The sequence below is a fragment of the Pelodiscus sinensis genome, chromosome 13, assembly GCF_052426305.1.
Source record: "Pelodiscus sinensis isolate ZL-2025 chromosome 13, ASM5242630v1, whole genome shotgun sequence".
NCBI classification, from domain to species: Eukaryota; Metazoa; Chordata; order Testudines; family Trionychidae; genus Pelodiscus; species Pelodiscus sinensis.
In genome coordinates this window covers 5,142,257-5,166,826 of record NC_143064.1, presented here as the reverse complement: position 1 = coordinate 5,166,826, position 24,570 = coordinate 5,142,257, and the positions used below count along the sequence as shown (strand labels likewise).

The 24,570-nt window shown below is 44.1% G+C and overlaps 1 protein-coding gene across 1 annotated transcript in view; it reads left to right on the top strand.

Moving 5' to 3' along the window:
* The window catches only part of COMMD5 (COMM domain containing 5), a 31,073-nt gene extending 18,306 nt beyond the window's left edge, over positions 1-12,767 (top strand). Inside the window, exons 5-7 of the mRNA XM_075941122.1 lie at positions 429-524; positions 2,466-2,541; positions 12,510-12,767. Of these exons, the coding sequence (XP_075797237.1) occupies positions 429-524; positions 2,466-2,541; positions 12,510-12,611 (274 nt within the window). The 3' untranslated portion in view covers positions 12,612-12,767. The remainder of the gene's footprint in view (positions 1-428; positions 525-2,465; positions 2,542-12,509) is intronic.
* Positions 12,768-24,570: the final 11,803 nt, after the last annotated feature.

Genomic DNA, 24,570 nt, shown 5'->3' with positions numbered 1-24,570 from the left:
TTGCATGTCTTAATTTCCTTGTTTAAACCCTCTTTCCTTTCTTATTTGTCAGCGCTGGCCTCACATGGAGATAAAGATATATTGGCAGAAGACCCTAATTGTAAATAGTGCATCACTGACTTATATGTTATGTTTCTAATTTCAGCACTCAGGTCTCTACCATAACTCTTACAGATCATTACTGTGACCTCAGTTTACTGAAATTAACCACAGTAGTTTGATAAATTACCTTTTGGAAAGCGCAACAAAAAGTGAGAAGCACTGACCACAAGATGCAGTCCCTTTACAAAACCACAGTTTTTCAGACTGCTCTGAATGATGCTAGACGCAGAGGGGAAACTTGCTTGCAATGAGAGAGATTTTTGCCCTTTCCATTTTTTTCCTTAGACATATGCATCATAATTTCCCTTCCCTGGTTTATCTTCTAGGCGTCCTGTTGTTGATGCCAGTTCTATGAAACACGGAAACAGGTTGCCAAGTGTTAATGACATGAAATGGAGAGTGGATGTGGCTATATCCACAAGGTAAGGAATAAAAGCCTGTGGGACCAGCGAAAAGGTTTTTCCAATTCTGAGACTTAATTGCAGTGCCATTTTTCAGTGGTAAAATGTTTCTCATTCTGATAGCTTTGTATGCACTCTTAAATGGTACATTATGGAAATAACCTTGAGTAACACCCAAATCAGATTACATACAAGGCTACTGTTACATAAAATCAGTCTGTTGGAAATGCTTGCATCATTTGTTAATACAGTCATGCATTTTAATGCCCTCCGTTGTTTGTTTAGATTTCTAAAACACGCAGGCTAGAAGCTCCCTCCAAAACTGAGAGACCCTTTCGGTATTTTAAAATTCATATAACAAACTTGTTTAGTGACCTGCCCATAATTTTAATCCATTCCAGTCCCTCTATGTAATTACATCATATAATAGCAAATCACATCCTGTTCCCCTCCCCAAATGCCACAAAGAAAAATGAACTTTGCAACCTGGGGAGAAGGCTAATAAATTTGAATTCTGGCAGGCCAAGCGTGGAAGTAAAAAGAAACTTCCCTTTTTAGAGAGGTGCCATTTCTAGCCCCTCCACTGACTGCAATTGTGTGTGTGGTCCAAGGGGAGAGGCAGTCCCTTAGATAAGATTGCCCTTATATCCCGAGACTACCACCTTGACTTTCACCTGGAATCCCATCGGCTACCTGTGCAGCTCTTAGAGCGTTGGTGCTCTGGGCTCCAGCATATACTATTAGTAAGCCTGCCACCTTTGGAACTAGTTGCACTTTCTGAATGGTGTCAGAGCGTAGCCCTGAGTAGAGTGCACAACAGCATTCTCTATCTCAGTGACAAAGGCAAACAGATGGGAAGAAATGCGCTTTGGCACAGCTGTTGCCATTCCTTCCAAACAACTCAGGAATGCTGTATCTTCTGCTTTCTGTATTCTTCCCTTTCATTTGCCTTTCCAGTCACCCTACCACTCCCCTCCCAGTCAGCAATGCTTGTTTATCATCAGGCCACCTCTCTATTTAAGAGATGAGGAAGCAGAGTGATCCCAAGGCTTCCGGCCCTGACGCTTGTCAGTACCTGACCTGGCTTTGGCAAGATCTGATGATGGAAAGTAGCACAGAGATGACTCATTTCCTACTCTTCAGGTCACCGAATAGACTCTGGAATAAAATAGCAAGCTACAAACTTAGCACAGTCTTCAGGAGAGTTTGATTCCCCCAGCCGGAGCGGCAGTTTAGAATATAGGAAGAATGGAAGGATTTAGTCAACTTAGGCACTGTTGCTTAGTGCTGCTTGACCTAAGATATCTAGGAAGATGATCTTGGATGACCTTAGATATCTAGGAAGATTCTTTTTTGCTAACCGTGTTTGGGCTATAATTCCTCACAGCTATCAGTGACATTACACCAGGATTGACTTGTAATGATTGCAAGTTTGAATACATTCCCTTTGAAATATAAAGGCTCCTTTTTTTTTTATGCTGCTACCTCAGTACGCAAGTGAATTTGGTAAGGTTCTGTGAATGTGTTCCTCTGAATGTCTTACTCAGCCCAAGGTAAATGCTGGATTGAAATGTTCAGAAATTATTCATGTGAGCTATATGAGACAGGGGATGTTAAAAGGCATTTAATAAGGTAACCATGTAACCGCTGATTTAGTGGTTGCATGCGCTGTGGGCTCTGCAGTATAAAGCTTTATTAAGCTTCATACTGCAGAACCTGCCATGAAGCCTCCCTGGAAGTAGGGCCCTGCTCCTAGGAAGGTGACTTCACTGTAGGATAGAGTTAAACGGATAACATTAACCAATAAGCATTAGCTTATCAGTTATCCGGTTAAATCGGTTAAACTCTAACATCGCTGTATAAGGCCTCTCTCTCGGACATCTGAAAGGGTTAACTTATAATGCTATATATTAGCACTGAAAATGTGCGCTATTTTAATGCTAATTATGTAAATAATTTCAGTTCATTGGCCCGTGCATTGCAACCATCCATTTTAATGTTGCTGAAGCTTTCAGATGGAACAGCTCATCGCTTTGAAGTAAGTCTCTTGTTGTTCTTATAGATAGAGACCGACCCACTTAGTATTCTTTTTAGAAAGTTAAATGGCTATTAAAAATGTTAAAGCCTTCATGGGCGATTCATTTTTATTGATTTTTTTTCTTTTAGAATTTTCTGAGTTATGTGCAGCCACATGCAACATGTTACAAAACTTCAGCCAAAATGATTTCTTACCTTGTTCTTGGGCATGTGGTGTTACAACTTTCTTTCCCCAAGTAATAGTCATCACTCCGAAGTAGTACTGCATAATTTCTCATGAGTAACACTTCATAGTTTTATTACCGACTGTGATCTTAAAACCTGACAATGGTTTTTGATGGCTAGAAAGTTACTGAAGCAATTTATGAAATGCATGATGCACCATTATGCCTGATAATTGTGCCACCAAAGAATGTTATCAGGTGTCTTTACTCATTTTTAAAGCCCTGTGCAGATACAATATTTGTATCCACAAAAATGAGCCACAGAGATCCACTTCTACATCCCCGGATATAAAGTGAATATCCCAAAGAGAATATTGGCAGGTATCCACGGATTTGCAGGGCTCCTCTATTCATTTTCTCTTTAGTACACTTTCTGCTTCTGGTAAGAAAACAGAAATCTGTGGTGTCACCTTTACTTCAAATTATGCAAGGGCATGACATTGTACATAATGCCTTCCCAGAAAATGGCATGAACTCGTCTGTATTTTAACCTTTGTAATAGAATGTTGCCCTCTATAAATAACGTTGTGTTGCATGAGTAGTTCACCTTTTAATACTTTTGGCTTCAATTCATACACTAGTTATCTAGTGATTATGCACCAGGTATTAGAATGAATTTTTCACTTCACAGCTCATGGTCCTACAATTGACTGGATTCTGTAATTTCCACTCCAGCTCATATGATGGAGTGGGTTTTACCCACGAAAGCTCAGAATATAATATATTAGTTTCTAAGATGCCACAGGACTGCTCATTGTTTTTAACCTTTACTATGTTTAACATAGAAAACTCTTTAACAGAAAGACTTAACATAACAGCTGCTTGGAAAGGCTGAATTGTGATTTGCTACCTTGTCAAGTCTTTAAGGTGCTATGTAACAAAGGATGAAATTCACCCCTATGTTGAGAGGCCGGCTTCAAGGGCAGCACTCCGTTTAAATATGACTTTGAGAGGTTACTCAAGACTGAAATAGGCTTTGCGTTAAACCTCTGCGCTAGAATGAATTTCACCTTACCTAGAAAAAATGAGCACAGCTGAAAGTTACAAATATTTTCAAAAATCTATTGGAAAATCAGTTCCTCCTTCCCTTAATTGCTAGGATTGGTCTTGGGGGTACATGGTTTTCAGTCCAGAGGGGACATCAGACCCCAAAAAGGCAGTTGGCAATGCAACTCTCTGTACCTTTTTCAAAGTGGAGCTATCCTCTCAAGGAGATCTGCTGCTGGGTCTCCCTTAGTACTTGCAGATCAGCATTCACAAGCAGCGTGTCTCATTTTAAATCCTAATCCACCTGCCACATAGATCTGGGTGCTGCAGAACTGGTTGTGAGCAGGATTTTTGCACATGTTCACACCCCAAGAGTTGGTATGAGGTCTTGGGGGTAAATCCATCTGCTAGTTCAAAGTGCCTTATTCAGGCAGATGAGTGTCCTGCTAGCTCAGACATGTTGATGTTTGGACTGGGAGACCAAGATAATTAATCCAAATAAATAGTTCTTCAGTGAATAGTACTGGGTCAGACCAAAGGTCCACCTAGCCCAGTATCTTGTCTTCCGACAGTGGCCAATGCCAGATGCCGCAGACTGACTGAACAGAACATGGAATCTTCAAATGATCCCTCTTCTGTCATCCATTTCCAGCCTCTGACAAAGGCTAGGGACAACACCATTCCAACCCATCCTGGCTAATAGCCATTGATGGTCCTAACCTCCATGAATTTATCTAGTTCTTTCTTGAATCCTGGTCTTCACAACCTCCTCTGGCAAGGCGTTCCATAGGATGACTGTGCAGTGTGTAAAGAAAAACTTCCTTTTGCTTGCTTTAAACTTGCTACCTATTCTTTTCATTGGGTGACCCCTAGTTCTTGTGTTATGGGGACAAGTAAATAACTTTTCCCTATTCACTTTTTCACACCAGTCATGATTGTATAGACTTCTGTCATAACCCCCCTTAGTTTCCTCTTTTCTAAGATGAAAAGTCCCAGTCTTTTTAATCTCTTCATAGGAAACCCATTCCAAACCCCTAATCATTTTTGTTGCCCTTTTCTGAACCTTTTCCAATGCCAGTATATCTTTTTTGAGATGAGGTAACCACATCTGTATGCAGTATTCAAGATGTGGGCGTACCATGGTTTTATATGGAGGTAATAAGACATTCTCTGTCTTATTCTTTCTCCCTTTTTTAATGATCCCTAACATTGTTTAATTTTTTTTGGTGGCTGCTGCACACTAAATGTATGTTTTCAAAGAATTATCCACAATGACTTTACATTTATCAACATTAAATTTCATTCCCCATTTTGTTAACCAATCACTTAGTTTGGTAAAATCTTTTTGAAGCTTTTTGCAGTCTGCTTTGGTCTTCACTATCTTGAGCAATTTGGTATCATCTGCAAATTTTGCCATCTTACTGTTTACCTCTTTCTCTAGATCATTTATAAATACATTGAATAGGATTGATCCCAGCACAGACCCTTGGGGGGGCACCACTAGTTACCTCTCTCCAATCTGAAAACTGATCATTTATTCCTACCCCCTTGTTTCCTGTCTTTTAACCAGTTATCAGTCCCTGAGAGGACTTTCCCTCCTATCCCATGACAGCTTACTTTGCTTAAGAGCCTTTGGTGAGGGACCTGTTCAAAGGCTTTCTGGAAATCTAAGCACACTATATCTACTTTATCCCCCTTGTCCCCATGTTTGTTGACCCCCCCCCCCCCCAAAGAGCTCTAGTAGACTAGTAAGGCATGATTTCCCTTTACAGAAACCATGTTGACTTTCCCCAGCAAATTATGTTAATCTATCTGACAATTTTATTCTTTACTATAGTTTCTACTGATGTGCCCAATACTGATGTTAGACTTACAGGGCTGTAATTGCCAGGATCACCTGTAGAGCCCCTTTTAAATATTGGTGTCGCATTTGCTATCTTCCAGTCATTACATACAGAAACTGATTTAAAGAATAGATTACAAACCACAGTGAATAGTCCCGCAATTTCACATTTGAGTTCTTTCAGAACTTGTTACTGTTAAATTTATCAATTTGTTCCAAACCCTCCTCTAATGACACCTCAATCCGAGACAGTTCCTCAGATTTGTCACCTAAAAAGAATGGCTCAAGTTTAGGAATCTCCCTAACATCCTCAGCCATAAAGACCAAAGCAAAGAATTCATTGGCTTTTTGATGTTTGCAGTGGTAAAGAGAAATCCATTAGATTTGTTTGTTCATGCTGAAAAATGAATGTCTTCCGAAGTGGTGAGGAATATGGATGCAAATTTTACATGACCCATGCACAAGAGGCATTCCATTTCTGTAACTGTGTAAGCTCTATATGTAACTATAGTCTCAGCCTCATTAATTATCTGCGTGTCTAACCTTTTCTTTAAGACCCTGACATTAGCAGATCTATATTATGCATTTGCTCATCTATTTTCTGAGTGTAATCATATGTGAGGTTGTTACTGTATGTGATTGAGAAGCAACCCCAATAGGTCTTCTGTGACCACATCCTTTCACACTGTGCCCCAGTTATTCCTATGGTTTTCACATGTAGGCCATGGACCTGTGGGGGTCGAAAGACTATGTCTAGGATTTCCAAAGGAGCCTGCACCTCCCCTGGAAATTTTTTAGATATCTGCAGATGAAGAAAAATTGAAACCCATTTATTTTGTCTAAGAGCATCATTTCTCTAATTAATGTCATGTTAAACTATGACTGTAAATAATCAGGTTAGCTAATATCACTAACCATGTCTTTGAACACATCTAGGCTTGTGGAAAAAATGACGCTGCAGTGGTTGATCTTTTGACAATTGATTTAGCATGTCTAGTAAAGACCCATTACATCAAACGCTGAGGGTACCCCCATTAGCACCAGTACTCCTACTCCTCGGAAGGAGTAAGGGAAGTCGATGGGAAAGTGTCTCCCCTCAACTTCCTGCTCTGGGGACAGCGCCAAAGTTCAGCATAAGGTGTGATGACTCCAGCTACATTATTTACTTAGCTGAAATTGCGTACCTTAAGCTGACCTTCAACCATGGAACAGACCTGGCCTTAGATACAAAGATAAGTCATCACCATCGTGTCAGCTAATCAGGGCTAAACTGCACCAGGATCAAGGTTTAAGTATGATGGGGCTGACATGATGCTGAACTTAAATTGTCCTTATGGACACCAATTGCAAAATCATGGTCTCTGTATTATTAGCTAATGGGTCTCTTTGAAGCAGTGTTCTAACATAATGACATTTTGTAGTGAAAACAAAGTGCAAAGACTATACTCTCTATACCCCGTAATTCAGTTAATCATGGACCCAAGGCCGCTTTATTTTGGACAGACCACATCCCCTTTTGAAGATCCTTTGGGGCCTGTAGAAATGTGTGTAGGCTGCAAGGATCCTTATTTGGAGCATGGAAGCATTTGGATAAGCCATGCTAGTACGTTTCAGCCAGGATAAGTAGTCACTTCTGCAGCTTATCTCTAATCCAACCCATGGATCTGATGAGCAGATTGGATGCTAACTAACAGGGAACAAAGAAACCACAGCTTAGAAGACAGTTTGAAGGGGAAACTGGTTCTCATATATTCTGATGTATTTTTGTCAATCAACACACACATCCTGTTAAGTGACTCGGATGGTAAAATGTTGTTTAACCTTCGTATTCACCTCTGCAGGAAGGGGGAGGGGGACTCAGAAGACAGCCAGCGTGCAGTTTTTAATGTTATCTGAATGTGCGTTTTGCATAAAGTCACGTGGCCACATTTTTCATAACTGCCTTAATAGTACACCATTGTAATTGCATTATTATACCTAAGGTATTATCTGTCATAACTGCTTTCCAATTTACAGAATATGAATAGAGTCAGAGGTTTTTTAATTCTGGTACTTATCCAAACAGTCTGGAAGTTCAAAAAGTTCCAACTGTGACTGAACTATAAAATATAAATTATTTAAACTACCCATAATCGTGGTTTCAAATATATTTGCTGTTCTTAAGTCACCGTCTTGCTTCTAAAAATAAAAATGAAAAAAAAAATCCTCATTTGGCCTCCGGAATGCCTGCATGCACATTGTCAGGTTTTTATGGTTGTTCAAAACAGGATGTGGATTCCTTAAAAATCCCAAAGAGTTTGAACTTGTGGAAATTTTTTTTAAAATTAATTTTCAAAAGGGAAATTTGAGATTATTTTCTACTTGTCATACCAGCATAAAAAAGTGAAAACTGGTTTCCAAAAATCTCTTGCAAAGTTTCCGCATTGCTGATGACACACTAAGAGCTAGTAGTCTGTATGTTTGTTAACTTGTGTCAAATATGCATAGATGCGACAAATAATGTAATGGCTTAACATTAATTTCCAAAAAAGTCTTTAATTGAGATCAGGCAAGATTTACTGTAATGTTGTTTTTTTCTTTGTGGTCTTTTGGGGAATCCTGGGGGTATATTCGTTTAATACTTTGGGATTGGATGGGCTACTTTGAAGTCTCTGCCATCACTGCAAAAGTGACTTTTTTTTGTTGTATTTCTTCTTTCAACATTGGATTCTTTGGGTACATCTAAACTACATCCCTTTTACAATAAAGGGATGTAAATTAGATGTATCAAAATTGTAAATGAAGCCAGGATTTGAATTTCCCACGCTTCATTTACATAATGGCGTCCGTGGCTGCTTTTAAAAAAGCTGCTTTTCTAAAAAAAAAGCCGTGGTTAAGACGGGGCATTTTCGACAGAAATGCCCCATTTCGAAAGATCCTGTAAAAATGTCCCATCTTAACCGTGGCTTTTTTTCAAAAAGCGGCTTTTCGAAAAAAAGCCATGGACTCTATTATGTAAATGAAGCACGGGAAATTCAAATCCTGGCTTCATTTACAATTTTGATACATCTGATTTATATCCCTTTATCGAAAAGGGATGTAGTTTAGATGTACCCTCAGGGTCTAAAACAAGCATAACGTCTGTTGTTGGCAACTAGGGTCACACTTGGAATGTTTTATTGGTCAACTGAGGATCTTCTGGAGGATCTTCTTTCGCTAGAGATTCTCCATTCTGTAGGCTTGTGTTGGATGGTGTTCCTGTAGTTCCTGGGTGCTATCTCTGTACAGCCCAATGTTTTAATGTTTGGAAGTGTATGGTCTTCGAAGTGTTTGAGTAAAATTCTCTTGGAGCACTGGCCAGCATCGTTCACCTTCCATGGAGTACCGTCACTGCTTCCTAAGATTTCATTATGCCTTAAACCCCTCATTCACTGCAGCAAAATGTTTCTTCTGCATCTGGTTCTCACGCTTTTCTATTGGTTACATTGTCCTTACCATAGTCATCTGGCTATTCCCATCACGTTTGTCATATGCTGACGGCATGTAGATGGGAGTAGGTTGATTGAATGGGCAATTCTGTATAGGTAGAGCTGGGTTTACTGCCTTGCAGAGAGTATAGTATAGTATAGTGCTTCCTGTGGTTATCATCTTGCATGCTGACCTGTGCTGAAGTGTTCCTCTTGTTTTACACTTGCCTTGGCTACTCACAGCTGACCTCATGTTCCTGCGATGTGCTGTGAAGTTCACATGGCCTCCGTTTGCTCTTCTCACAGTTTAGAAGTATGTCTCCACACCTGCTTTCTCGGTACCTTCTTCAGACCGGAGCTGTAACACTTAGCCCTGGGATAGTCCGTTCTCAGATAGGGCCCTGAAGGTGGGGTTCTGTCCCAAGGCTCGGGGTCCTAGGCACTGCGGTAATAGTACAAATAATACCCATTTAGAAGATGAAAGGAGACAGAACCTGGAGTCACACACCAAGTCAGTAGCAGAGCTGAGACTGGAACATATCTCCCCAACTTTCAGTCCTATGCCTCCTCCATTAGCCCCACACTTCCGTCCTGTTAGTGGAGAGGGGGAGTCATGAGAAGAATTCTGGGCTGACATGCTGATTTTTTCTAAGCTACTGCTTCATTTATATTGACAAGCACAGGAGCTGCCTTTACCACTTGTTTTAAATAAATGTAGCATGAAAGTTCCAGTCCTAAACCAGTCATTTTGAACAAGCGGCACCCTTTATACCCAAGAAATGCTCGCTTGCACTGATACCATCTATATCCTGATTTTGGGACTTCGGGGGATTGGTTTACCAAGCCTGAATTGTGTTTTCTTGGCAGCAGTTGTCAAACTTTCAGCCTGCTTTGAGTTTGTGGGGTTTTCCAACTTTCTGTGCTGTTGTAAAGTTACAGAAGAGAGTCAGTGCAGTGCAGCTAGGACCCACCAAAGCGTCCTCATCTAGCAAACCCACAAAGATATCTTATAATCTGCAGAGGTGCAACCAATTCTGCTTGCCTACTTCTTTCCTGGATACAGTGCAAAGCGCTGCACCTAAATCATCATTGCTAGATGTGGTGTGACCTACTTGGCTTCCCCATCTTTACTCTCTTCCCACTTCTTCAAAAGACCTACGTTGCTCCGGCTCCCCCCCTGGAGCCGCTCCTCCCTATTTCTTGTCAAAAGTCACACCTCTCCTATTTCCTGGAGTCCTCACCTGCCAGCCCTGGGATGTTCCAGAGGTGCATTTTGATCCCCGGTGTGTTAGCTAGCCACCCATTCACATGTTCTTTGAAATTATACTGTCATCCACAAAACGCTGCTGCCAGTCTTAAAACCTGCAGCACCTACTGTGCTTTGGCAAATGGATCTTATCACATTTTAGTTCTTCCTTTTGCTTGGCAGGTGTTTTCTGGAAGCTTGCTCTCCGGTTAGTCATTACTCTGACCATGCATTCCTTGTTGTTATCTATTCCTCAGATTTTGCCAAAAACACCCTCACCAGACACAGAACCACTTCCTGCAGCAAAACTCCCATTATTTGCTTGGGAAAAAATGTAATTCACTTGCTATTTTTCCTCTGTTCACTGATGTTAAAATTAAGTGATGCTGCTCTTAACAGGGTGGCCATGAGAAACCATCACTGACGCACCTCAAATACATCAGTTCGTGGACTTCTTTCCAATGCCTCTCCTGCACTGCCTTATTCCTTTCCTATAGCCTTTCTTTTTAAGCCCTGTTTTTTTTGTTCTTCTGATATGTGGCCTCCTCGGGGAAATCAGATGCTTCAGCTTCTCCAGTGGAAGTGCCTAATTGGGAATAGTTGCATTCACTCCTGTATTCCCAGGCTGATTCCCTGCATAGAAGCAATGCAGCTTTTTCTTTTAAGTCCCACAGTGGATTTGGCCAACAGGCATTCAGCTGTTAAGTATAAAGTGGACTGCAAAGTTACAGAAGGATCTCAGAAAACTAGGTGATGGGGCAAGAAAATGGCAGGTGGAATTCAATGTTAATAAATGCAAACTAATGCACATTGGAAAATGTAATTCCACCTCTGCATACAGAATGATGGTGTCTAAATTAGCTTGTTACCACTCAAGGAAGAGGCCATGAAGTCATAATGAGGAGCTCTCTAAAAAGATCTGTTCAGTGTGCAGCAGCAGTCAAAAAGCTTAACAATGTTAGGAACCATTAGGAAAGAGAGAGAGAATACAGGCTATACCTCCAAAAACCGGCACATTCTGGTCCGGCAACATCCAGTGGGACCATCAATGCTCTTGGGCTAAAGATCCCAGGAGCGCACGGGCAGGAGGGTCAGCATCCAGCTGGGGGCAGTGTGAGACCGGGACTGGAGTCCTGCAACAGTTTCTAGCACTGTGGCAGCCCCCTCGGCGCATAGGGCCAGGGCACCATGACAGCCCCCTGGGAGCACGAGGCTAGAGCCGGAGCTCTACAGCAGGAGCCAGAAACTGTGCTGCCCAAGGAGCCCAGACAGTTTAGAGGTGGGGGAGAAGGCAGCTTGCCAGCAGCAGGTGATAAGCTTGGGAGCCAGTGGCAGGAGACCTCCCCTAGTCCGGCAAATTCTCTCATTCAGGAGTGGTCGGGTCCCGTGGTGCTGGACCAAGGAGGTCCAACCTGTACCACATAAAGTATAATAGTGCCACTATATATATAAGTCCAAGATGTGTCCACGCCTTGAACACTGTGCAGTTCTGGTTGCCCCTTTTCAAAAAAGATGTATTAGAATTTGAAAAGGTACAGAGAAGGGCAACAAGTGTGGAACAACTTCCACATAAGGAGAGTTTTAAAAGACTGGGACTGTTCTACCTGGGAAAGAGATGACTGGAGGTGAGGGTTGAGAGAGGTCTATAAAATTATGAATGGCAGGGAGAAAGTGATTAGGGAGGTGTTGTTTATCCCTTCACGTAGCACAGGAACTGGGCATCACCCAATGAAATCAATGGGCAGCAGGTTTAACACAAATATAAGGCAGTACTTGTTTACACAACATAAAAACCTGAAACCGGTTGCCAAGGAATGTTGTGAAGTCTAAAAGAATAACTGGATTCAAAAAAAATTAGACCAGTTCAGGGAGGATAGGTCCATCAATGGTTATTAACCAAGATGGTCAGCGACACAGTCCCCATGCTCTTGTCTCTAAACCTCTGACTGCTACAAGCTGGGACTGGACCACAGGGGAGATGATGGTTCACTCAATAAATTACCTTTTTTTGTTTAGTCCCTCTGAAGCATCTGGCCCCACCCTTGAAGCTAGACGGCAAACTGGTCTGTTTCACAGTGGTCATTCTTATGTTATTATCTAGCAGTTTAACCTCTGATCTTGTTTAAAGTCTATGCAAATGTTGTCTGATGTTCTAGAATGTTTTCCATCCATATGGGTGAATTAGCCAGATGAGTCACAGTTCTAATGAACCTTATGTTTCAGGTGCCAGTTGCAAAGTTTCAAGAATTAAGGTACAACGTTGCCCTGATATTGAAAGAAATGAATGATCTGGAGAAAAGAAGCATTCTGAAAATCCAAGACTGAAACTTCCAAACTGAATTAATGGAACTGGCTGGAAAATCTGAAAGAGACTTGTAGAAGGCCAAATAAAGAACCAGCACCGTTTTGCATGCGTCAGTATTGTAACATCACATTTCTAACATCTGCTGTAAATATTTTTCAATTAAAATGTTAAAAGCCTCTGCTGTTTTCTTAAAATTATTTTCTCCTAAGAAATATATTTATGAACATGGTATAATACACTATTTGTGAGTGGTTCCATATGATTCATCAAAACATTTTTAAAATAACTGTCCTAATAGATATAAGAACCATTGCTTCATGATAATGATTCATCCTTTTAATTATTTTAGAAAGCTTGCTACCGGAAAGCCCCATCACTGTGTACCAAGAAAAGCTTTGTAATGCTTGAAATAATAAAAAAAATCACTGTAAACAACACAACCAGTATATGAAATTGACCAAATTTCATACAAATCAGATTGCACATACTTTGAGAACGCAGACAGCATTCTCTGTGAGTGAGGTGCAGTGACAGTTTAAAAAGGCAATTTAAAGAAAATTGGGAGCCTGTGGAGCAGGAAAGAAGACATCTAGTACAACCAGCTAGTGAACAGCATGGGGGTGGAACTTGAGCCTGTAACAGCCTCTCACCAGGTTGTCATCGGGGGGTAGCTGTTCCAATGTGGCATGACACTCTGGTAACCTGATGGATTTCCAAGCAGAAATCCATGCTTCTTATTGCACTTTGTTGAAAGAGGAGTAGGAAGCAGAAGGGTGGTGCTTCAGGAAAGCACTTAAGCATGTGCTTAAGTCATCTCTTTTGAGGAAAAACAAAAATACTAGCTTCAATGGGACAGCAAGCATGAGTTCAAGTGCTTTGCAGAGTAGGGATGCAGGTGTTCATGAATCCGGGCTTGATTGAGTTTTGCTGCCATGGGAGATGCTGCGTAATAGAATGATGATAGCACAGTGCATAGCATTTGGAACAATAGGCATTTTGCATAGCACATATTGGAGTTTGTGATACCTATTCCTCTGGCACCCGTGTCTGGTGTGGAACTGAAACTTTCCCTTGTTCGTGCACACTCTCTCTCTCTCTCTCTCTCTCTCGAGTGCTTGGAGTTTGAAGAAGGCCTTTTTCACTCCCCCGTGTTTTTGTGTAGGAGAGAAGTGAGTTCTGGGGGGGGAGGGCGGAGGTGTTTCAGAACCACAATAGGCATGAAAATATACTGACATGTTGGACTTACTTCAGACTGAAGCATTATTTTTATTTTAGACAGCGTGACTTCCTGCAGAAACTCATCAAAGTATCTGTAGATTGCAGAATAACATCTTGTTACCAAAAGCCAGACTTGGGACTGTATCCAAATGTTCTATTTTCCTCCTGCTGCAAGTAAGAAAGCTAAAGATCTAACAGCAGCATGCTGTGGATGGATGAGTGGGAATATGTCCTTTGCAAATGGTCATGTTTTCGCAGGATGGCTAACTGCTTCCACATCATATTTGTGACAACTATAATGTTGTCAATTTACCCCATAGTTTTGAGCGTCCTTTACCAAATGGCTATCATTCTGTATTGTGGTTGCCTGGTAACAAAGGATTCAAACATAACTAATGTCTCCAGCTGTTAACTATTCCAGATCCTAGCAAATGTCCCCTTGTAGCCAGCCACTGGGCCCACAGTGAGTAGACTCCATATTGTACAATGCTCGGGATCTCAGGGTGGTTAAGCTTCGACAGCACCAGCAGGAATGACTCCTCCCTATGTCTGACACGCTTTGTGGGTGCTGACTCTCCTCTGTTACTACTTAAAGGAAACAGTCTGGGATTCCTCCCACCACCTGCTGTACGTCCCAGGGGCCAGTACTGACTCCCAACATACCCCAGTTACTTTAAACACACCCCTCTCCCAGAACTCTGCCCCAAAGGTGTGAAGTTTCTGATGTACAGTTTAACTGAGAGCCATGCAAGAGTTATACAGCTTTCCCCGTACAGAGGCACTTCCCTCACTTTTGGTCTTCTGTACTTATTCATATATCACACCGGAGAGTATAGCTCAGTCAAAACAATACACATCTGACTGCACTGTCCCTCACTTTCTCGTTCACCCTACCTTTGTGAATGCCTGAATTATCTGGGTTTAGGAAGGCAGGCAGATAAGATGTCCCCCTCCTCATGCGGGCTGTTGCATGCTCACTGGTCTCTCCCTTGGGTGGGAGCCCTTGACTCCGTTCCTGTGTCTGTTAGATCTTGCCCCAAACTTCCTCCTGTCTCGCTCGCTCCCCCTGTTCTTGTGATTTCTACTTCTGGGCACCTGGGCAATTGTTTTATTTCCAGTTAATGTTCCATGGCTCCAATCTCCTCCCCCCGCTCCCCCCTTCAGAGAAATCAGCTAGACTGGTTTTTCAGAAAATGCAGCTGTTTTTTAGCTTAACTTTTGTGGGGTTCCCTGTTTTCCCTGTGTACCTGCTACTCTGCCTGTCAGCAGTGATGGATCCATATACATCCACGTTTTTCAGAATACAATATAAATCAGAATTTTACAATATAAATCAGAATTCATAATTTGTACAATTAGACCTCATCATCACGTCAGTAACATCTCTCGTCCTTCCTCACTGGAAACATGTATTTGAAGCCTTTAGCATTTTCTGTGGTACAAGGTGTACAGTGGCTGCTGAAAACCAGCCTTCTGTCTCTTGAACCCCCAGAAATCTGAGGTGAGTGCAACATAAGATTTCCCTTCACTTGTGAAAGGTATAGGAACTGGGTTATGACTGAGTGAATGAACAGTGATAAGAAGCCGTCTGTCTCAAGCATTTCCGCCATGATTAACCTTAATTATATGTACCTTTCATCAGAGGATCTCAAATTGCTTTGCGTTTGCAAAGGAACCACACAACATGTCCCTAAGGCAGTGTGTGTTGATTGGCCTATATATCAGATGAGTCAATTGTCATAGATAGATATTGACTTCTCTGAAGTCATCAGCAAATTAGGGGAAGAGCCGAGTCCTGAATCCTGGTCCTGTAATATCACAGGGCATGCTGCTTATACTCCATCCGTTTCTTTCGTTGCTTGATTCTATCATACCAGCCTATCACAGTCCCCCTAGAACTGCTTTTCCAACTAGCTAGTGAGGCAAGTCCAAACTGCTCCACCTGCTTGTAAAGAAGAATGACTCAGTAGAGGATACATTTTTAATTTTCTTTGAGGAGAGACTGTCTGAATCCCAAGGCAATGAGTTGCATGAGTCCACTACAAATATTCTCCAAGTCTCTGAAATCTAAACACCTGTTTGTACTGTAGTTTGCCATTTTTGTGGGCTTCATGGGATGGTTGGCCTTACCCATCGGCAAACAAGAACTATGAATGTCTTGTAGATACTTAGCAATGTTAAGCTTGATTCTGATTCCCATCCCATGTTCACCAGAGATGGAAATGGCAACTGGCTTCTTTCTGCACGCTCGCCATGTCCAGTGTCCTGAATGACACTTGACCGTACATTCCACCAACCTAACCTCCTATAAACCAATGTCATCTTAATTAAGGGTTTGTTGTCAGCAGGAATATATTTGCACTTCAAGATGTGCTGAAAAAATTAGGAATTTTCCATCTTCCAGACTACAAATGGGATTTGGGAAAGCTGGTCAAAAAAACTGACAGAATAATTTTCTGCTAGAAAATGCAGTTTCATTTAGAGCAAAACATTTGGTGGAAGCTTACCACTTTTAATGGAAGAAAGTCAAAACTTTTTTCTTTCCATTTTGATAATATCACGTTTTGTTTCAACTTTTTATTCATGTTAATATATTACTTTTAATGTATTTACGTAATTAATATTTTGATATCTAAACAAAACATTGTATCTTAATTGAATTTTTTTGGTAATTACATTTCATGGGAAATTTCAAAATTTTTTACTTTATTTAATTAATAACATAAGAACGGCCGTATTGGGTCAGACCAAAGGTCCATCTAGCCCAGTATCCTGTCTGCCAAGAGTGGCCAACACCAGGTGCCGCAGAGAGGGTGGACCGAAGATAATGATCATGCGATTTGTCCCTCTCCAGCTTCTGACAAACAGAGGCCAAGGACACCATTTTATCCCCTGGCTAGTAGCCTTTTATGGACCTAACCTCCATGAAATTATCTAGCTTCTCTTTAAACTCTATTATAGTCCTAGCCTTCACAGCCTCCTCTGGCAAGGAGTTCCACAGGTTGACTATGCGCTGTGTGAAGAAGAACTTTCTTTTATTAGTTTTAAACCTGCTACCCATTAATTTCATTCGGTGTCCTCTAGTTCTTCTATTTAGGGAACTAATAAATAACTTTTCTTTATCCACCCTCTCCACACCACTCATGATTTTATAGACCTCTATCATATCCCCCCTCAGTCTCCTCTTTTCTAAACTGAAAAGTTCCAGTCTCTTTAACCTCTCCTCATATGGGACCCATTCCAAACCCCTAATCATTTTAGTTGCCCTTTTCTGAATCTTTTCCAAGGCCAAAATACCTTTTTTGAGGTGAGACCACATCTGTACACAGTATTCAAGATGTGGGCGTACAATAGTTTTATACAGGGGCAGTAAGATATTCTGGGTCTTATTTTCTATCCTTTTCTTAATATCTTAAGATCTTATTTTCTATCCCTTTCTTAATTTTGGAAGGAAATTACATTTTGAAATGTTGGGATATCCTATGGAACTGAGATCTTGTTTTCTGTCCAGCTCCGGGTTTGATTATTGTAATTCTTTCAGTTTCTCTCTTTCTGTATCACCTAGTCCTAGTTCAGAGGGGAATTGAATGCAATGCTTATTTTGCTAGTCCCAAGGCCTTGTCAAGATGATGACTAGTCAGTTATCAATTATGAAGATATGAGCCACTTTTTACTTGTTACAGTGTTCAGGGTTCTGTAAGAACAAGGATTTTCACAGATTTCATTTGTAGTTTTTCCTGAACAAACAAATCCCAGTTCTCTCATTGACTTCTATGTGCTCATCCCTGAAATCTACTCTCTGTTTTTCACAATTGCTTGTACTTTCATTTGTTTATTTTAATTGTAATACATTTTTAAAAATGAAACACATTCTATTTAAATAATTTTCCATTTAGTGTTTCCTTTCAATGAGAACATATCACAATGGAAATCTGACCTGATTGTTTTCACTGTAAATAATCTTCAGCCCATGTAATAGCGCTGCAGATCTCAATGCATAGGTAGAATTGTACAGATAGGGAAAGTGAGGCAAAGAGAGTTAATGGGAATTACCCAAACTCACAAAGAGCCACAATGGCAGAGAAAGTAACAGAACCACCTTTCCCTGACACTTTCTCCTCCATCTAAGTAGGAGTCCATGCTACTTCTCACATATGAGGTGAGATCTACAGTAATGATTCTTATTCCCCTCCCTTTACAAAAAATGCATTGGATGAACTCTGAGTCAGCAGTCAAAAATATCCCTGCCTATTGGTTATTATGGAGAGAGTGAATAGACTAAAAAAATAGCAATTACATAATTGCTAGCTGGCATTCATACCCATCTCTGTAATGCTGTGGGTGAAATTCTGACCCCTTTGACATTGGTGGGAGTTTTGCCATTAATTTCAGTGTGACAGAGTTTTATCTAATCTTCAACCTCTTGAATATAGGAGAAACACAATATGAGTGTTTCTATTACATTCCTGTTCTCCATTGTAGTAATACAGCATAAACCTAAGAGAAAGATCAAGAACGAAGTCATAGTGTTCATAGCTTTCATTGTGTTTATTATACCAGTCATCCACAGTGTTCGTTACTTTCACTGTGTTTATTATACCAGTCATTAACTGCTTGAGAGAGATCAGTTCTGTACCTCCTGTCTTTAAAAAGCAAAAACTCTACTTTTGTCTCACTAGAAAAATCATACAAGGGATATTTGTGTTTTTCAGAGTGAGTCACCTGCTAGCTTCAACTTTTTCTGTCTAAGTGTAGGATAAATCAGTTTCTTAATCTGATGAGCAATGCAAGTAGGCAGTGGTTCCTTTCTCTTCTGCTCCCTAACCAGAATGCGCCTCATGACCTCCTGCTGTTCTGTATCTATGAATGCGCCAAGCTCCAAAATCGTGCTTCCAGGGTCTGTTACACAGTAAACACTGCAGTCTAGATTAGCGTGGTAGCTTGATTTGTCGTGGTGCCCTTTACTTGTGCGGGTTTTGCTAGACTGTCTGGAGGGATATTCAGGACCAAATATTTGTGGTTCTCTAATATTTTTGGTGAGTAATGAAGTAAACAGTTTCACCGTTATCTGGACGTATAGAGTATATGGCTATCTCCAGATCTCGCTTCATCACCCCAGGTACCACATGAACAGGTACCAAATTCTGGCAGGCAACATGCACAGGCCAGATCCCAGCAAACCTGGTGGAATTTAGGCGGTAGGTTGGATTACCCCCACTACGCCCATGGCTTCTGCTCCGCTGGCTTCCATGATGTGGAACTGTTTCCTGGAGTCAAGGTCTGTGATTTTGAATGTTTCTACGCATGTCGCTCCGGCCATTGCAGCATGGTCCTTTTGCACACTTGCTCTCCCTTCTTCAGATCTTTCAGTCCACGTTTCTGCTGGAGCAGGATTGCTCCCCAAGGGCCATTGTGCAGTGTGTTGTCAGGCTCATTTGAACGCCCTACGTGGCTGGACTTCCAACACTTCCCTTGGAAATCATTCCCACATCCCAAAGTGATCTCACCGTTAGCAAATTTTCCCTTCCCTAGCTTCATCCGCAGAGGCCAAGTTTGTCCCCCTCTTTCTGCCACTTCCTCCTCTCTCTTGTGTTTACTACTTCACGTTAACAGTAGGGCCGAGTGCCACACCAGGCCCCTGGGCAAGGTGGGAGAGGGTTTGCACAGCAACCCCCAAAGGGGTGTGGCCACAGGCAAAAGGGGTGGAGCTGGAACCAGGTGGAGCTGGAACCAGGTAGCCCTTAGCACCGTGCCTCTGCCAGGCAGTTCTTTGTGCTGCCCCGAGCGCTGTACTCCAGCAGCAATTTAAAGAAGCAGAAGCAGCAGCTGAGAGCTCCGGGCCCTTTTGTATCGCTAGGCCCTGGGGTGATGGCCCCCTCCCTGTCAGCAGGCCTGTATGTTAATTGTTAGCATGTCCCGCTGCCCATACATCATTATTGCAGCACTGCTAGGTGGGGGTGAGGTCACTTTCCTTCACCAGACAGACTGACTCATCGTGGTTTTCAGGGCGATGGTTAGGAAAATCACAGAGAGATACCAGCTGCTGCAATGAAAAGAAAACTCTGCTCGCCTGCGTTCAAAAGGGAAAGACACGGTTCCCCTTCTACTTTCATAGACGTCAAGGTCAGAAGGGACGATGGTGAGCATCTAGTCTGATCTCCTGCGTGGTGCAGGCCATAGAACCTCACCCACCCGCACCGGCGGCAGTAGGCCCATCACCCACAGTTACTGACATCCTCAAATCTTGGGTGAAAGATTTAAAGTTATACAGACTCCACCGTTTACACTAATTCACACGGGCAAGTGACTTGGGCTCTATGCTGCAGAGGAAGGTGAGACTCATCCAGCATCTCTGCCAATCTGATTTGGGGCAAAATTCCTTCCTGATCCCAGAATCAGGAAGACTGGGGCCATGGATCCACTGGAAAAAGCAGTCGTGGGCCACACACAGCCCTGTGGGGGAAGGGACCCACAGAAGCTCTTAGATGGGGCCAAAAATGAGGGGTTCTGTGCGGGAGGGGAGATGAGGGCTTTGGCTGGGGTGGGGGCTCTGGGTTGGGGATGAGGGGTTTAGGATGTAGGAGGAGGCGCCGGGTTGGGATGTGGGAGCAGGCGCAAGGCTGAGGCAGGGAGTTCGGTTGCAGGAAGAGGTTTGCAGGGGGGGCTCTGAGAGGGTGTTTGGGTGCAGGAAGGGGCTTAGGGCTGGGCTGCAGGGTCTGGGAGATAGAGTATGGGAAGGGGTTCTGACCTATGGCAGAGGGCTAGGGTACACGAGGGGGTGTGAGCTAAGCCCAGGCGGCAGTTACTTCAGGCAGCCCCCAGTCAGTGGGTCAGCAGAGGTAAGGCAGGCTGCCTGCCTGCCCTAGCCCTACACCTCTCCCTGAAGTGGCCAGCATGCCCAGCCCCTACGCACAGAGGCCAAGTGGCTCTGTGTGGTGGTCTCTGCCCATGCCTGCAGGCACCGCCCCCCCGCAGCTCTGATTGGCTGTGATTCCTGGCCAATAGGAACTGCGGTGCTGGGAGCAGGGGCAGCGCGCACAGTTGCTCTGATCCCTCCTGCACGTAGCGGTACAGGGACAGGCTCAGAGCTTCTGACCTGCAGCGTGGAGACTTGCCACGGGCCAGATACAACGAAGCAGGGGGATGGGTGTGGCCCAAGGGATGTAGGTTCCCCGCCTTTGAGTTAGACACTCAGGCTACATCTACACTGGCATGAATTTCCGAAAATGCTTTTAACTGAAAAGTTTTCCGTTAAAAGCATTTTCGGAAAAGTGCATCTAGATTGGCAGGACGCTTTTCCGAAAAAGCACTTTTGCGTCCGTGGCCAATCTAGACGCGGTTTTCCGCAAAAAAGTCCCAATCGCCATTTTCGCGATCAGGGCTTTTTTGCAGAAAACAGTACTGTGCTGTCTACACTGGCCCGTTTGGGCAAAAGTCTTTCGGAAAAAGACTTTTGCCCGAACGGGAGCAGCATAGTTTTTCCGGAAAAGCACTGATGATTTTACATGAGATCGTCAGTGCTTTTCTGGAAATTCAAGTCTCCAGTGTAGACAGCTGGCAAGTTTTTCTGGAAAAGCAGATGATTTTCCGGAAAAACTTGCCAGTCTAGACACAGCCTCAGCGTATGAGCAAGACCCATGAGCCAGGGAAAAAATTCTCACTAGTAAGTCAGAACCTTTCCCATTTAGTGTCCCATCCCTGGCCATTGGAAACAGATAGTAATAGCAGACGAAGATGGGTCATTTGCCATATAATAGGCAGGCCCATACCATCTTCCTCCACTGTTCCTTTTGGGAGACTCTTGGTCAGAAATCTTTGTCTAATTTCAAGCCTAAATCTTAGTCAGTTTATATCCATATGTGCTGGCATCAACATGGTTCCTTAATTTAAGCAAACCTGCTCCCTTGCTGATGTTTATCCCTCTATGTATTTATAGAGAGCAGTCATATCCCCCCTTCTTTTTACTGTTAGCAATTTATTAACAAGAGCATACATTTTATTTGGAGAGAACTCGAAATACAAATAAGATCTGCCTAGTTCATCAGCCATCTTGTTTTAGGGACTTTGGGGGGGGAAGCGAAGTATAAAACATGATTACAGCATGTGCGCTAATTACCTGTTTTTACAACTCTGATTTAAACTTATTGATATATAAGTACTTTGCTTATGCATTTTAAAACTATTTTATTGAAGAGCCGTGCTGTACTTTTGACCTATTACCTGACTTTCCAAGTACAGAAGAATCCAGTTACTCAATTAATCAGTTTTTTTTAATAGAAGAATCTACCTGACTGTGGGCTTTGATTCCGAACCTTTTCTAAGGAGATGCTGTTATGTGTACAGTTTAATATCTATAGCACTGGGTTAGGATTTAGGGAGACCAAGAGTCAAAGCATCAGATGACATACATTGTCATAGCTCCCCTGATGTCAAAAGCAGCTGAGTATCTGCCCCAGAGTTGTTACTACTGGCTTGCTTTGCAGCCTTCTATGAACCACATTACATTTATCTCCTCTCCTGTCTTTTGTCTTCTCTATTTAGACTGTAAACTCATCAGGACTGAGACTGTCTTTTCCTATCTGTACAGTGTCTGGCACAGCGGGGGCTCAATTTTTTACATGGTTTCAAAAATTCACATATGGAAATCAATTTCTAAAAAAATAAAAGGTACAATTACAACTCTAGCTCCAGGAACAATTACAAACAAACTAAACAAAAACCCTACCATCAAGTACATTCATTTTAAAGCCAATGCACGTAAACTTTAATTATGTGGGAACACAGTTGATTTTTGAAAACGTCTTTCAGCATCCTGGGAGGTAGACTTAGCCTCAAGATACCTCATGGGCCTAGTCAAATCAGTGGATATTACTGAAAATTACAGTAAAGAGGTCAATACAGCTAACCCTATATAAAATAAGCTGTGTTATAATGTTAATTGTGTAACACTCAAATCTTTTATATCTAAAAACAGGTGTGTGCGTGCATCTAAGCTGAGAAACTAAACAAGACAAAGTAGACATTTTGCTGCTTATCATTTAATGTTCGGTTTAGTCTAAGATTGGCATCCTGGCACAATGTAAACAGATACTATAGTTCCCTAAAAGCGGCGTGGCTTTGCTTATGATTACTATAAACTGTACAATTAAGCCTTGTATAACTCGCTTGGGGGTGGGGCCTGGAGTCCTTTGTTTGTCAGTTCGGCCGGTCTTTGGCATGGTGTCTGTCACTGACGATGTGTTTTAATGCCCTAGTGATAAAACCTCGAGGGCTGTGAAGCGCCTTTCAGCTCTACGCGTTCTGAGCGCAGTAACCAATTAGGATTCTCGCCACCCCCGGGCAGGGGTGAGGAGTTATGCAAGAGCTTCTCAGTGCGAGGAGCAGGGAACCACCTTGCACTAAAAAGGTATGGGGAGGCGGGTCCCCCCCACTTCGTACTATGTTCCTAACTAGCCCTCGCCAGGTAAAAATACACCCAGTATCGGAGCTCTCCCCTCCCCACGACCAGCCTGTTCCCGCGGCGGAGGGAGAGGCTGCTCCCTGAGCGCTGCGGGTTGCGCACTTGAAACCGCACGGCAGGGGGAAGGGACGCACTCAGCCTCCGCTTGGCAGCTCCTCGGCGTGCGCCCCTCGCAGCCCGCTCCGTGGGTCGGGAGCGAACAGCTGGTGCGGCGGCCCCGTGTGAGCTCCCGGGGGGCAGGGAGCGAGCCCGGCATCAGCCTCCCGGGGGGCGGGGAGCCAGAGAAGGGGGGGCGGGCGCCCAGCCCGACGGGCGCGGAGCCGGGCGCACCAAGGGCAGCTGCTCCGCCGTCTAGGGCGGCCCCGGGCCGGTCTCCGCAGCTCCCCCCCCGCAACCCCCGGGCCGGTCTCCGCAGCTCCCCCCCCTGCAGCCCCCGGGCCGGTCTCTACAGCTCTCCCCCCTGCAACCCCCGGGCCGGTCTCCGCAGCTCCCCCCCCTGCAGCCCCCGGGCCGGTCTCTACAGCTCCCCCCCTGCAGCCCCCGGGCCGGTCTCTACAGCTCTCCCCCCTGCAACCCCCGGGCCGGTCTCCGCAGCTCCCCCCCCTGCAGCCCCCGGGCCGGTCTCTACAGCTCTCCCCCCTGCAACCCCCGGGCCGGTCTCTACAGCTCCCCCCCCCTGCAGCCCCCGGGCCGGTCTCTACAGCTCCCCCCCCCCTGCAGCCCCCGGGCCGGTCTCTACAGCTCCCCCTGAACCCCCGGGCCGGTCTCTACAGCTCCCCCCCTGCAACCCCTCGGGCCGGTCTCCGCAGCTCCCCCCCCTGCAGCCCCCGGGCCGGTCTCTACAGCTCTCCCCCCTGCAACCCCCGGGCCGGTCTCTACAGCTCCCCCCCCCTGCAGCCCCCGGGCCGGTCTCTACAGCTCCCCCCCCCCTGCAGCCCCCGGGCCGGTCTCTACAGCTCCCCCCCCTGCAGCCCCCGGGCCGGTCTCTACAGCTCTCCCCCCTGCAGCCCCCGGGCCGGTCTCTACAGCTCCCCCCCCCTGCAACCCCCGGGCCGGTCTCTACAGCTCTCCCCCCTGCAGCCCCCGGGCCGGTCTCTACAGCTCCCCCCCCCTGCAGCCCCCGGGCCGGTCTCTACAGCTCCCCCCCCTGCAACCCCCGGGCCGGTCTCTACAGCTCCCCCCCTGCAGCCCCCGGGCCGGTCTCTACAGCTCCCCCCCCCTGCAGTCCCCGGGCCGGTCTCTACAGCTCCCCCCCCCCTGCAGCCCCCGGGCCGGTCTCTACAGCTCCCCCCGGGCTTTAT